Source organism: Musa acuminata, chromosome BXJ2-6, assembly GCF_036884655.1.
Source record: "Musa acuminata AAA Group cultivar baxijiao chromosome BXJ2-6, Cavendish_Baxijiao_AAA, whole genome shotgun sequence".
In the NCBI taxonomy this organism is placed as follows: domain Eukaryota; kingdom Viridiplantae; phylum Streptophyta; class Magnoliopsida; order Zingiberales; family Musaceae; genus Musa; species Musa acuminata.
The window spans coordinates 34,040,058-34,055,650 of record NC_088343.1 but is presented as its reverse complement, the minus strand read 5'-3'; the positions used below and the strand labels follow the sequence as shown (position 1 = coordinate 34,055,650).

The window sequence follows — 15,593 nt, the reverse complement described above, 5'->3', positions numbered from 1 at the left end:
ACTAGCCAATACTTCTACAGAAGGATTAGCAGATTGTGACCCAATTACTCCTCCAGTATATCAGGGTGATGGGGGAGATGTGTAGGAAGATAGTGTAGAGTCTGATGTTGATCTACCTGCAGGACATGTTGAGCAAGAAGAAGTTGGAGAGCAACTTCCCGCAGAACCTCAGTTGAGAAGATCTAGACAACGTCAACCTTCCAGAAGGTACTCTACAAATGAGTATGTGGTGCTTACTGATGCAGGTGAACCAGAGAGTTACCAGGAAGTAGTTAAAAGTGAGTAAAAAGAGAAGCAGTTGCAGCTCTAGAAAATTCACACAGATGACAACGGAGCAGACATGTTGACAAAAACTTTACCAAAAGAAAGGCAAGAGATATGCCGACAGCTGGTCGGCATGGCTTCATATTGAGGAGTCATGGGATAGCCTCCCTTATGGGCTAAAGGGAGAGGTTATTGGGCTGACAACCCAAAGTGGGTTCAGCCCATGGTGGGCTTTATCAGCCTAGAATCCACACCCCTTTGACCTAACCCTAGATCAATATAAGGGGGGTGTGGTGGCTACGTTTTGACACGGAGGTGGCTGCATTTTTTGGGTAGAAAAGGGTAGCAACGTGGTGATCTTCGCAGCAGCAAAGAGGAGAAGAAAAAGATAGAAAAACAAGAGAAAGAAAAGGAAGAAAACAAAGACAACGCAAAGAGACTATTCTCAATCATCTAGTAGTGTTCTTATCTCAGTTGTTCTCTCAAGATTGTTGCTAGGGTTTAGGGCAAGAGATTGAGATTTGTATATTCATTATTCTCATAGTAGATTATCTATAGTTTGCCCCGTGGTTTTTACCCTTCACGTTGGAGGGGTTTTCCACATATATCTTTGTGTTCTATTTTATTGTGATTTCATTTAATTCCGTTGCATATCATAACCTACTAGTATCTGTTCATATACAAAGGTTATTCCGCTTTATATCCCCATCATATTAGACATGGTGCAGAGTATACTTAGCAACTCCAATCTTCCTAAGTTCTTATGGATTGAAGCATTAAAGATGGCTGTATATATATTAAACCGAGTTCTAACCAAGGTTGTCCTAAATACACCATTTGTATTATGAAAATGTTGGAAATTGAGTTTGCAATATATGCGCATTTGAGGATGTCCGTCTGGGGTCAGGATATATAATCCACAAGAGAAGAAATTGGACCTGAGGACTATTAGTGGGTATTTCATTGCATATGCCAAAAATTTCAACGGTTACATATTCTATTGTCTATCTCGCACAACAAGGATTGTGGAATCAAGAAATGTTAAATTTCTTGAGGATGACATGATCAGTGGGAGCGATCAATTCAGGAATATAGTTTCTGCATATGATCATATAGAATCTTAATCTTTCACATCAATGGATAGATTGATTATAGTTCATAGCACTCCTCAAATACAAACTGGTGCTGAACAACTAATCATTGAGATTTCACAAGTTGCTGATAGTATTCTAATAGATCAAGTAGTTCAGGAATTACAACAAGCTCCTGAACAACTAGATGAACCACAAATTCTTTCATGAAACATTAGTACAACATTAAGAAGATCTACTAGAAATAAAAGATCAGCAATTTTGGATGATTATGTTGTATATCTATAATAATTTAGCTATAATGTTGGAGCCAAAAATGATCTTGAAACCTTTTCATAGACCATGAGTTGCAAAGAATCAAATTTACAATACGATGCCATGAAAGTAGAGATAAATTCTATGAAGAGCAATGGAGTTTGGGATCTTATAGAGTTACCTAATGAAGCAAAGGCTATTGGCCGTAAACGAGTCTTTAAAACTAAGAAAGATTCGTTAGGCAACACTGAGAGATACAAGACGAGACTTGTTGTAAATGAATTTACTCAAAAAGAGGGAATTGATTATACAGAGATGTTTTCTCCTATATCTAAGAAAGATTCTTTTCGTATCATTTCGGCATTGGTTGCTCATTTTGATCTTGAGTTACAATAAATATATGTAAAAATGATATTTCTTAATGGAGATATAAAGGAAGAGGTTTATATGAAACAATATGAAGGTTTAGTGTTGATAAACACTTAGTTTGTAAGCTTAAGAAATCTATATATGGGTTAAAATAAGCCTCCCGCTAATGGTATTTTAAATTTGATAAAGTGATTTCTTCATTCAGATTTATTAAAAATCTCATAGCTCAATGTATATACTAGAAGGTCAATGGAAGTAAAATATATTTTCTTGTTTTATACGTAGATAATATTTGGCTTGCAACTAACGATAAGGGTTTGTTGCATAAGGTGAAACAATTCATTTTTAAAAATTTTGACATAAAAGATATGGGTGAAGCATCTTATGTCATTGGAATTAGGATCCATAGAAATAAAACTTAAGGTATTTTAGGTCTATCATAAGAAACTTATATCAATAAACTTTTAGAAAGATTTTGGATAAAGGATTATTCACTAACTATTGCTCCCATTGTGAAAGGTGATAGGTTCAATTTAAACCAATGCCCAAAGAACAACCTTGAGAGGGAATCAATGAAAAACATCATATATGTTTTGGACTTTTTTATGCTGGTCAACAGAATCACGTATGTCAGCAGTTATCTTAGTTTTGATAAACATCACACTAAGCTGAATGGATCGCTCCCATCACTTATATAATGTGACCTCAGTTGGAGTGCTGGTACTATTGACTACAGGTGGTTCGTCCTTTCTAATATCATAATCAATATCATCCATCCTAAATGGAGGAGAACCCTCTCCTTTTATATCTTATAGTTATCATCCCTAAGTTCAGGAATATCACATTGAATATAAAAGAAATTAACAGTTTGAGAAACTACATAAAATCAAACATATTTATGTCAAAATTTGAGGTTTAATAGTTTAAATTACATGTTTTATGAATGTGAAACATGATCTCATGACATAAAAATTACGGACTAAATTTTTAATTCAAACATATTCAAATGGTCTTTATGATAAAACTATCAAATTATATTTCAATTCATAATCCCTGTGGATAAATTATAAAAATAATATGATATTTTATCATGATTAATTATATTAAATATAATAAAAGATCTTATGGGATAATAATTATTATATTGAATATATTCAACCACAATATGATGTATAATTACTTATGTGATCCTTATTTTAATTATATATAATTTTAATTAATTAATGATGCTATGACTAATTCTTAATTAATTAAGATTATATGGATCACTAGATATTTTGGACATATAAAATTGACTTATAAGCATGAATTAATATAACCAAATATGCATACATAATTGAGCATTTTATTGACTGAAAAATATTAAAAATATTATATCCTCATAATTTTCAACATGAAATAAATCAAGAAATTTCAAAAAGAAACCAAAATAAAGCCATATTCATGGTATAAAAAATAAAATCTCTTTCGCAGAGGTCAATTGGCTCTGATACCAACTATTAGATTTTTGATACCAAAATATATTTCTAAATTATTATACTAGAAACATAAGAAAACTAATGCAGAAATAAAATAATGTATCTCCGGCCATTGTTGTCAAGAATTTCAACAACGATTTCTTCTTGAACTTTGGCACTTCTCGACTCAGAACTCTCGCTTTATATGATATAGGAAATCATTTAGACTTCAAAGAGATGTTAAGCCCAAGGACCAAAATTCTCGTTTATATAGATATTCTCCTGTCAAGAATATTTATTATTGTCAACTCATAACATTCAAAAATTAATTCATATTTGTAACGTTTGAACATAACGAAGAATTTTAATGATATTAAATATTTAATAATAATAGCTATAATAAAAAATTAAAATATAATAAATATAATAAATAAAAAAATTAAATGATAAACTTAATGAGAACGGTTCCATTATTATTAAATAAAATATTTAATAAGAACGGTTACATTGTATCGTTGCAATTGCTGTTTGAATGATTCTCCTCCATCCGCTAGTTTCCTCGTGGTTCGTTCTGCAATTTATCTCTCTATTTATTATATCCTAATTTTGCATCTTATCCTTTTTCGTATATTTTCTTTTAATATTCTGATGAATGGAGTGAAAAGTCCTCCTTTCCTTTATTCTAACGGAAACCTCAATCCAGCATGCTACAAAAGAAGCCTATATTCAATTCTTTCTGATGCAAGTGCTGCGCTGTCCATCGACACTTTTTCCTGTTGTTGCTGTAATCCTTGGTTGACTCAGAGGATTTGCCATGCGTTGCACAAAAGAAGCTCGGTTTCTCATAAGCACTTGTGGCAACCCATAGCCTTCCTTTTTTCCTTGCTCTTTCTTCAATCCTTTGCTGACATGAAGTCGCGGTACTTTCAACAGATTTGCAATGTCTTTTCCCTCGATTTGTGAGCTTATTATTGCTGATTAATGTTTCGTCACTTCATGATCAACATATGGCTTATAGTTGGGCCGTTGATACATTTGATAGAGTTGAGTTGAGAGGCGGTTCTTGACTTCATCATATTAGAAATTAAGGTTTAGAGTACTGTTTGTTTGGTATGGTAGATTACGAGTGGTATTTTGTCGGTCTATTATATATTGGACCAGAAGATTAATTTTTTAGATTTTTCTTGAAACTAAAGTAAAGATCAGTATGATATTGCTCCAAACTTTATACGAGACATTATCGGTACACGAAAATGTAAACCTTGCTAGAAATCTTATGACATCTCATGTGATCGTTGAACCTTGATCATCTCGTCACCTTAAAGTTCACTTCCTGTTTCAGGGTGATGTATGGTTGAAGCTCGAATCTGCAGCCTACTTCGATAGATTCTCGACTCGTGTTTTGTGTCAATCTTTAGTGGGAGCAGGCGTAGCATGGAAGACTGAAAAGACCCATGAAGTCCATATAGTATTTGCTGGGAATCTCAGGAACAGTGAGGAAGAATAAAGTGAGAGTTGAGATGGACCAGGAACAATATTCTTGGTCCCTGCTTTGTTGCTGGAATGTTTCACGTTGACTTGGAATTGCTTTGGATTCTGCAACAAGGAGAATTGACCTGTCATATCTAGGATATGATTCTACCAAAGATAAGCATTTCTTTTATCTACTTTTATCTACCAAAATCTAAAGAAAAAACATCAGTAGCCAATCCGTTATGGCTCTTATAGAACAAGATTGTAATTATTTAGCTTTAGATGTAAGCAAAACAAATCTTTCTAGGAGATATAGATAGCTCGGAATCTTGGAAGACTCTATCTTCTGCTCATGTCCGATTTGATTGTCTACATGCATATGACAAGGGAATCCTACATGACGATGCTCATGTCGGCAAAGGAAAGTTTCGAGTTGGATGTCCAATCTGTTCCTCTTGTTTCAAGATATTCTCGACAAAAATCCTCTAATACTCAAGTTAGTTTACGATAATAAAGTTAGGAAAATTGAACAAATCGAATTTCCAACCAAATTGAGACTCTTTCTGAGAATTCGAGAGATCATAGCATGATGGGTTCAATGACAATCACCGCTGCCACGGATATTGGTCGAGAGAAGACATAAGTTATGTGTTATAAAGTAAAACAAATCTTTCTGTAGCTGAAAATAATGGGGGAGTGATTCACCCCAATCCTCCTGAAAGAACCTTAATTTCCTGTCGTCAAACCACATTGGAATGAATGAGCTTTTCTTTTACTAGGAAGTAAAAGAAGACTGTAACATGTTGAGTCAACATGAAGGTGATGCGTCGTACTTACCTCACACACACAGGGAGTCGAGTCAATCCACAGCCAACATCGCCATGAAGTGGCTCAAGATGGTGCTGATTAAAGTAACAAGCAAATGCCTTTGTCCTAATCGTAAAGGTGTTTGCTTCCTCACATGATCTCCTACCTACTCATCAACCCATCCAAATCGCAGCCCACATGTTTGACAGAGCTCATTTTGTCTATATGTAGATATATAGGCACACACGCAAAGTGAAGGCTCATATCCTCTTCAAACAAAGCCTTCTTTTGCAATGGCTTCTGTCCTCAAGCTCCTCTCTACTGTCCTCCTCCTCCATTCCTTTGTAGCAGGTATTCCTCTCTATCTATCTGTCTGTCTATATATCTATCTCCCAATGATTCATGTCCTTGGAACTGATGCAGTGGAGAGCCAGCGGTGTGAGCTTTCGAGCATTCAGGTGCAGCAAACCAACACGGGGAAGAAGGTGGGATACGACCCGGTGTTCGAGGTGGAGGTGAAGAACCTGTGCCGGTGCACCGTCAGGAGCGTGTTCCTGCGGTCGGAGGGCTTCGCCAGCTCCATGATGATCGACCCCAAGCTGTTCCGCCGCGAGGGGGCCGGCTATCTCGTCAACGACGGGAAGGGCATCCCCAGCTCGGTTTCCGTCAAGTTCTGCTACGCGTGGGATCGGGCCTTCACGATGTCCCCCGCGAGCTTCCAGGTGGGTTGCTGGTGATCGGTGGATATATGCAGCAGCTCCATGGGAAGAGCTGAGCTGCATGTGGATAGAAGCAGCGTGGGGGATGATGAGTTTGGAGGGGTCGGAATAACTGGGTTGTAACCTTTCCTTTAGATTAGGGTTTCATGGTGTGTGTCATTGTCTTCTTTCTTTGTAGCAGTTCAAAGTATACGAAAAGAAGTTGCACCAACCTTGTGATCCCCTAATGCTCTCCATTTAGAAAAGGCCAGATGTTTGCTTCAAATTTTGTGACTGTGTTGCCGCGATTGATTAGATGGGAAGGTTTTCCCACAGCCAACATCATAAAAAATAACTCAAGTGAATCTGATAAATCACTATCAGATTAATATTTTTAGTGTCAAACTAATCTAATACTAAACGATATAAGCCAAATCCCGATTGACATGTTTCGTATTGTGTACTCACTTTTTTATCTCTGTTCTTCAGCACAACCACCATAATGCAAAATGAGCATGAAAAGTGACTTAGATGGAAGTGTTGTGCAAAAGTAATTAGACATTTTGAATGGCCTTACATCATTCTAAAGGCTAGCAGACTTGCCCTGTTTTGCTGTCTCTATCTCGTTGACTCTCATGCACTATTGCCTCGAATTAAGAACAAAGAAATATAAGAGACTTGTTATGCAAGTTTTGGACAAGACTACCAACTTCTTTTCGGAATTATGAAGATAAGACATTACAACCACCCACAATTTGCCGCTGGGATGGGATACACACCCTACCAGCTTTAGAGTTCAGCATAACTATGCATCAATATGTCTGTCCTATGATGTTTTGACAAATCGAATTCAGATCCTTTAACCACAACATCATGATACAACCTTGGGATTAAAGAACGCGGACTAGGTAACCTGCCAAGTTGTTGTTAGACATCTCTGCTATCTCAAATCTGGATAGCAATGGAGGCCAAGCAACTGATGATCACTTACAAGCACTGCTGCTGTGGACCAGTTGGATTCATGCAACTATAATGTCTGGATTTCAATAGCTTGACAACATCCACACCCAAAACACAAAAAAGAAAATAAAAACCCTTTTAAGACTGAATAATCTCAACTTGTTATGAATGTGACAACTAAGTTTGTAGCTCATCCTTTCAGCAGCATCCTCCAGTCATTTGAAACCAATGACCCCCCCACCTCCAGATCTATTATTGAAGTTGGCCTGCAAGAAGAAGGAAAGTCTGTGTGTCATGGCACAAGAAACTTGGCATAAAATGCATACTCTACTTTTGTTTGTGACTGACTGACTGACATGGGGAAAATATATGATGCTGAGAAACATAGAAATGACTGTTATTTCATGTCATCTGATGATGTTTGCAACAACGTACCAAGACTATATATAATGCTGAAAAACATGACAAAAATAAACTAAACATCATAATTATCAGGGCATCAAAGTCAAACTAGTTGCAGTTGGCATATAAGTGGTAGATGCAGAAGAATCTTACCAACATTGTCGAGACATATTATATAGAACAGTTTATCACATTGCAATTTATCAAGCAGGATGGCATCTTTTGTTTTCCTGATTAGTGTTGGTTTCAAAAGAGAAATCTACTGTACCACTTAATGATAACAAAACTGCTATACATACTTACAAGTAGAATACAATCTCATCCCTACTATCTGTAGAACTATATTATTCCTCAGTGGAATGTCCTCAAGTCCACTGTTCTATCTATCTATCTGATTTAGGGATCAGAGAACTAAATCGAAAGATTGTTCTTAAGCAGAATTTTGTTCATCAAATCCGCAGAAGCAGAGGTAAACAAAACCAATCACCATTTCATACTACCATAAACTATACAACAACCTAAACTAGGAATCACTGCTTGATCGGGCTACCTTCGTTGTCGACCAAGGAAGCAAGAGCGCGGTTAGCACTTAGCAGCACCAATCTTCTTCTCCTTCTTCTTCTCACCCATGGTCTGCACTGCCCGCTCCAAGTGCTCGACCCTCTCCACCACATCTGTCATCAGCATGCACTGCTGCGTGTTCTGCTCACACAACGCCGCCACCAGGCCCTGCAGCCTCTCCGTCTCCGCCATCACCTTCTTCAGCACATCCACCGTCTCGCTCATGTGCGGCCTCGCTGCCCCTGTCTCGGCTTCAGCGATTGTTGTCGAGATCCCTGCAGCCGCCTCCCTGTTCTCTTGTTCTATTAAATCAGCGACGGCAGCTTTCTCCGGGTTAGCCGCGGAATCGAATCGCATTTGAGACGGATCGATGGCTTCTTCCATGGATAGTACAACAAAGTCTTCAATCACTGCCTTCTCTTCTTCTTTCTTGAGGTCGTCGGTCAAATCTAGGGTTTCGAAGCTCTCGTCAGATGTATCAGACACCTGTTTGACGACGGCCAAGATAGGGTCTTGGTTAGAGTCCGGATCGCTTTCTTGAACCGAGACATCTTTGGAGCCAGAAGCCGTCTCTTCCTCGGCGTTGTCATCCTGAGGCATTTCGCCAACCTCTTCCAAAATGGCATCACGATCACGGATCTCTCCGTGCGTCTCTGCCGGAATTGGTGATTCAAGGGTTTGGGTTTGGCCGAATACGGAATCTAGGAACTCCTGGAGCGAGATGACTCTCCGGATCACCCTCTTCCGGTACTCCCTGACACCGCGGACGGAATCAAGGCGGAAGAGCAACGCCATGAGCATCTCGCTCACCCGCAGCCGCTCCTTTGGCTCCGCAAGCAGCCGCTCCAATCCGGACCGCACCATCTGCTCTATCTCGCCCAACTCCGCCGCGAGCCTGGAGACGACCCTCACGTTCTTCCGCACCAGGTGGCCCCGGAGGACCCTCTGGATAGCGACGGCCGCGGCCGACCTCGTCGCCTTCGAGGGGAGCGCCGTCGCTCGCTTCTTGGCAGCGGCCGCCACGTCTGATCCGAAGCAAACGGGGACAGAGAAGACCGGGTCGTTCACCGCCGGCGAAGCTGCGGGGCGACGGGGTTGCTCTCGGTGGTGGCCGGCGGTGTTCCCAGGGTCTTCTGAGAAGAAGAAGGGCCTGTCCATGTCTATCTCTCTCTCTATCGGTGAAAACGTCGAAGCACCGGGGTGACGGGGTTGCTCTCGGCGGCGGCCGGCGGTGATCCAAGGGTCTTCTGAGAATAAGAAGGGACTGTCCATGTCTATATGTGTCTCTCTCGGTGAAAACGTCGAAGCAACGGGCTGACGGGGTTGCCCTCGGCGGCGGCCGGCGGTGATCCAAGGGTCTTCTGAGAAGAAGAAGGGACTGTCCATGTCTATATCTCTCTCTCCCGGTGAAAACGTCGAAGCACCGGGGTGACGGGGTTGATCTCGGCGGAGACCGGCGGTGATCCAAGGGTCTTCTGAGAATAAGAAGGGACTGTCCATGTCTATATCTCTCTCTCCCGGTGAAAACGTCGAAGCACCGGGGTGACGGGGTTGCTCTCGGCGGCGGCGGCCGGCGGTGTTCCATTGGCCTTCTGGGAAGAAGAAGGGCCTGTCCATCTCTCTCTCGGTGAAAACTTCGAAGCCCGGGGGTGACGAGGCTGCACTCGGCGGCCGGCGGTGCTCGATGGGTCTTCTGAGAAGGAGGATCTCACTATCTCTCACGGTGAAGTGGCGGGCTCTGAGAAAAGTGCGACCCAGGCTTCGTTGGTGGGCAGCGTTGATATATATAGGGGTTTGGATATATCAAGTAGGTTCGGAATCCGAGATAGGCTGGGAAAAGTTCCAGAGTCCTCTGGAACGACAAGCAGAGGTTGCTTTGAACTCGGACTTTGGTGACGACTTGCGCTCGGACTTAGCATGCGGATCCTACCCGTTTTGGCATCTAATTGGATCTGATCTTGGGATTCATGTTTTGGAGAGAGAGAGAGAGAGAGTGTGTGTGGAGGAACTACATCATAAACTTAGTTAATATACATATAATTTTCTTATTTACGATGAGGATGATAGACTGTACCACCCAACATCTTGGATGATAGCATCTTGTCATATCAAAAAGAGCACAAAAGGGAAGTGTCTAAGCTTGTTTGTAACTTTTTTAACTTAAGATAATAAAATTGATACGAGCTGAAAGTTGATATTCATTTTTCTAGATCTTTTCATGTTTGGAATTACAAAAAGGTTCATTTTGGAATGAAATGAGATTTGGAAGTGCTCGTCCAATGCCATAGCATAATGCCCGAATTTAAAACTTAACAATTATTATTCATATAAAAAAATGTATGCTTAGATGATGATGCTTTTATCTTTGTCCAAAATGGGTGTATCAAAGCATAAAAAAAATATTTTACCAAAATGCTTTGTCCTTTTAAAGTGCATCAATTATTTTTATGCTTATGTCTATGATAAATGCATCAAGTTGATTTAATTTTTTTTGTATCTCAATTGAATTGAACAAGCATCAAGATTTCTTTTCTTCTTTTTAGGTTGGGTACCAATTTTCTTGACCCAACTTGACCAATGTGGTGAGTCATACTTGAATATTATTCACAAAAATATATATATTTATTATCTTTCCTAAAACTCTACACGTCTACCTTAAGATTCTCATTTTAAGGATGTAATTTTTTTATATTATATCTAAATTATTTAACACTCAATTCATAAAGCATAGTTAGTCTAATAATGATTTGTAGATTTTTTTATTTTTTTTGTAATCCAACACTCCTCTCCATTCCAACCATCTAATTTCTAATATATGAATAATAACTCCATCATACTAATCAAATGCATGCACCTATCAGTCTAAACCTCAACGCTTATGGTAATTTGAGTTGAGTTTTCCCGTGAAAGTGAAAATTTATGGTTACAAAAGAATCATCGATGGTGTGGATATAGAGTTGACTTGGATTCTCCCACAAATAGGAAGATTAAAACCCTTGGATCTTAGTTATATTGGTGAATGTTGAGAGAGGAGTATCCTATGTAACACGTTCTTCGAACAGAATGTGCGAATGATTATTGTTGTGTATTGGTTATGAATGATATTATACATTTATACATATTGAGAAGTGCTTGGCTACCTTTTAATCATGCACATGATTATGCTTGTGTCGTGAGATAATTTATATTTATCTGATAAGTTAACATTTGGTCATCATTGGTGTGGCTGCGTATGCTTGTGAGAAATTATCCGCTTTGGCCATTTTATTCTTTTGAAACTTAGTAAACTCCAAAAGGGGGTCTTTGAAGGTAGGAGTGATTCGACGAACTTATAAATCCTTGGTTTCTCAATCATTTATATAAATTAAGAAATGCTTAATTGCAGTTCATAAGCTAAGAGCTTATGACCTTCCTTCTGATAAGTCAATATTTGGTTATCATTCGTACGACCTCATAGGCTTGTAAGAAATTATTCGCTTTGAATATGTCTATATGGTTTTGCCCTTTCAGGGCTTGTGAGCCTAAAAAAATATATCTAAGGGTAAAGGTGACCTGGTGGGCTTATAAGTCATTGGTTCCCCTACTCATCAATCAATGTGAGACTAAATATCCTTATAAATATCAACATTATATCTTATTAATTATTTAATATTTGATTTATAGTTGATTTTCTATTATGCCCCCTACAAGATTGAGCTTTTATCATGGATGCCAATCTTAGAGTGATATGAGTAGAATGCTTAGTAAACAAGTGACTTTGTGGGAGAGTCTACTAATTTATCAAATGTATGAATGTGGGATATAGGTAGCTGACACCTAATAACTTAATTTCTAACGAAATAAAAGTCAATGGCAATGTACTTTATACAAGAATGGAATACTGAATTGGAGCATGAGTAGGTAGCACCAATATTATCATAATAAATTATTAGACCAAAGTAAGGATTGACATCAAGTTTGTGAAGTAAGTTAGTGACACAGTTGAGTTCTACAACATTGGTAGCAACGGCATGATACTTGACTTCCACGATAAAATATGTATTTATTTCTTATTTCTTAGAGCTTATATTGAGAAATTTAGGGCAACATCATATGCGTAGCGGAAGAATAGAAAAACAAAATCCCAGAATTTCTCGCATAAAAAGTTTCTTGTCGTGGTGAGAAGATTGGTGCATAAAAACTCGTAAAATTAAAAACTACGTGTATGTAAAAGATATGTTACATATAGGGAGTTCGTATATCCTTGAAAACCTATAAATCTATAAGAGAGGATGAAGGAGGTTAACTGTTCTCCTCTCTATTGGTGATCCACATGGCAGGCGTTGCGAAGATGCTTCTTAAATTACTACACAATCCTCCTTACTATGTGCACCATGTGATCAAGAAGGGGTCTCCCTTCTTGCTATCCACACGCCCCAAACTAAGGCTATTGGCTAAGGAGGAGAAGAAGAGAGGAGTATACGAGATGGCAGCCAAAAGGGTTTAGCTTATGCCCCCCTTTGGTTCCCTCTTATTTATAGAGATCCCTATCAATTTAACCTAATGGATCCTGCCCTATTGGGTACTAGATCTCCATCCAACTATCCAAGCCTCTTAGATTAGTAGATCTCTACCCAATAATCTTTCATCGTCTCTTATTAAATTAGAGATCCTACCCTATTCATAAGATCCAATAATTCAGGAGTTTACTGAATATCCAATAAAATATGGGCACCAACGAATATCTCATATCCGAACCTCTACTTATCACAATACCTACCATATGTGTGTGATCCTCTAGGCTCAATATCAAGCAAGCTATGAGTCATACCTGTCAGAACTCTTTCTAGTCAGTGAATTATCATCTTCATAATAATTCACTGGACTCATCAACTATAGATGTACTATGCCACTACACTGTAGTCCCTAGACGATACAAAGGAATCTAATTCATTGGACCTGTCTGTCCTTAATTACTATGTATTTATAGTCCTTCTTCCATCTAATATCCCAGAGACCGTATATTGAGCATGGTACTACTAGGCTCATACGATTTCTATTCGAATTTTGCTCTAATCAGATTCTCCCAGAGAACTCTTTCTCTCTCAATCCGAATGACTCTGGCTAGGTATTTACTTAAGCAAGAATACATAGGATATTTCTCTTATGATATCAAAAACCAATGATCTTCCATCGACACTCAATTACCCTTGTAAAATTGGCTACCACTCTCGATGATCGGTTGTGTTAGATCTAGAACTTCCAAACATATAAGTTTGATATCAAAGAGTATAGTGCTCATACAAGACATCCTTGTTGTCTCAAGTTTAAGGATCAAATACACAAATGGGACGACGAAATCGCTGTCTAACAATGAGATATCATCAACCATTTAATATTCCATGAGTAGATTAATCAGTGAACTCATTCTCCAATGAGCACCTACACTATATCCTTGGTGTCCCCCATATGAGTAGCTATAAGATTAACTGCCTCCATCATATTGACGGGTATACAACATACTAGTATATTCGATTATCTCGTTGTCTCTCTCGAATGACCTACGACCGAGATTATTGATCTCATTACGATCTGATTCTCATTGCATAGATCCATGGACATCATAATATATGCAATACATAAGATAAAGTAAGAAAATATCAATAAATAGTAATAAGTAAAAAGAGTGTGTGTTGTGTCACACGTTCCATCACTCACGTGATTGGCTTGTAGGACACCTATGACTACCAGCTCCAACTAATAGAATTTACACCAAGGAATATAATTTGTATGTTCTATCATCAACATTGCCTCCTAATCAACATCAATAAAGGTAGAACCATAATTAAAGATCCCTTTAAAATATCATATGATGCACTTCATTATAGACAAATGAATGGTGGAGGGTTGACGTATAAATTATGATAATTTATCAATAATAAATAAAATATTTAGATAAGTGAGAGATAAGTATTATAGAGAGCTAAGTGTTTGTTGATACTATGTTGAATCCATAGTAGAACTATCATCATATAGTTTGAGTGACAATATCTTTATCTATAATATGAGATCTTAAAGGAAAGTTGGGTAGCAATATCTTTGTCTATAATATGAGATCTTAAATATACTTCTTTTTGAGAAAAAAAGTCAATAGATATGAATATGAATTCTACACTAAAAAAGTAGTTCAATAATCCGATATCTTTAACAGAGAATCGATCTACTAGTTACTTACAAAATTATTTAATCTCAATGGAGTAGTTGCTTGTGGTGGTGATATCATCTACATATACTAGTAAGTAGATAGTATATTCTTTTTATTGTCATAGAAATAAAAATAAAAAATATTAGATTTATAGTTGACAAAGTCGATTGATATCATGTATAAGCTAAGTTTATTGTATCACGTTCTTGGAGCCTGACATATATAGTTTTTTGAAGTTTAAATATATAGTTAGGATGTTGAGGATGAATGAAGCTAGACGGTTATTACATAAATACATCATTAGTCGGAAGTCACCTACAAGAAAGTATTATTAATATCCAATTATCATAAATACTAGCCTTCACGATAGCTAAGTGAAACCTTTTAGCTAGCATGCTTTATATCTAGTAATGGATCCATCTTGGTTCAAATTAATTCAAAAGATTTTATAATATCCAATAATATTTTATGAGAATGGAAGGTACAAAGGTCCACAACATTATTATATAAAACATCATATTCCTCACACATAACTTTGGGTGGGATTTTTGAGCTTGGATGATATTTATGAGTTTTGTAGGCTCAAGTTGAGAGCTTATGGTAGTATGAAGATAAAAAATATAATGTAGTTTGGAAATATTATTTTTGAAATATGTTGTTATATGATATTAAAGTCGGGTGAGATGATTGGATTTTAGTAATGGTATGAAAGTTGGTGATGAATCAATGACATGTACCTAATCAAGTTGATGCATAACAACATCATTTGATCGAAGAGGAGACAGAAACATATCAAGTGGTGTTGAGGACGCAGCATTGGTTGGTAGTATAGAGTAATCTACTGAGGTGAGAAGATGTTAAATAGGAACAAAGGTTGAGGACATGGAGCAAAGCTATTAGTTGAGTTAGGTGACATAACAAGAGATGATCTTAAAGGAGTTTGGCATGTGTCCATATTAGTCAAATGATAGATGGATATGATAGTAGCTTTTATCATCGATGGATCAATGTTGTATAAGATAAGTTAGATTCAATGAATATAACATGGCATGATATAAAGATATTATGAGTT

General features: G+C 37.7%; 2 protein-coding genes across 2 annotated transcripts; one reads left to right on the top strand and one right to left on the bottom strand.

Moving 5' to 3' along the window:
- Window positions 1–5,965: 5,965 nt before the first annotated feature.
- On the top strand, window positions 5,966–6,656 carry LOC135613592 (uncharacterized). Its single transcript, XM_065110619.1, has 2 exons — window positions 5,966–6,067; window positions 6,140–6,656. Exons 1-2 carry the CDS (start codon window positions 6,010–6,012, stop codon window positions 6,451–6,453), a joined length of 372 nt encoding a protein of 123 aa, XP_064966691.1. The 5' UTR covers window positions 5,966–6,009; the 3' UTR covers window positions 6,454–6,656.
- Window positions 6,657–7,286: 630 nt separating this feature from the next.
- Window positions 7,287–10,336, bottom strand: LOC103988976 (uncharacterized). Its single transcript, XM_065110618.1, has 2 exons — window positions 8,327–10,336; window positions 7,287–7,640 (listed from the first exon to the last, which is right to left on the bottom strand). Exon 1 carries the CDS (start codon window positions 9,952–9,954, stop codon window positions 8,359–8,361), a length of 1,596 nt encoding a protein of 531 aa, XP_064966690.1. The 5' UTR covers window positions 9,955–10,336; the 3' UTR covers window positions 7,287–7,640; window positions 8,327–8,358.
- Window positions 10,337–15,593: the final 5,257 nt, after the last annotated feature.

What these genes read in the sequence shown, in the direction of transcription:
- LOC135613592 (XM_065110619.1), top strand. Translation starts at nt 6,010, where the DNA reads ATGGCTTCTGTCCTCAAGCTCCTCTCTACTGTCCTCCTCCTCCATTCC. An exon ending in CCTCCATTCCTTTGTAGCAG is followed by an intron (nt 6,068 to 6,139) that starts GTATTCCTCTCT and finishes GAACTGATGCAG; the next exon opens with TGGAGAGCCAGCGGTGTGAG.
- LOC103988976 (XM_065110618.1), bottom strand. Translation starts at nt 9,954, where the DNA reads ATGGACAGGCCCTTCTTCTTCCCAGAAGGCCAATGGAACACCGCCGGC.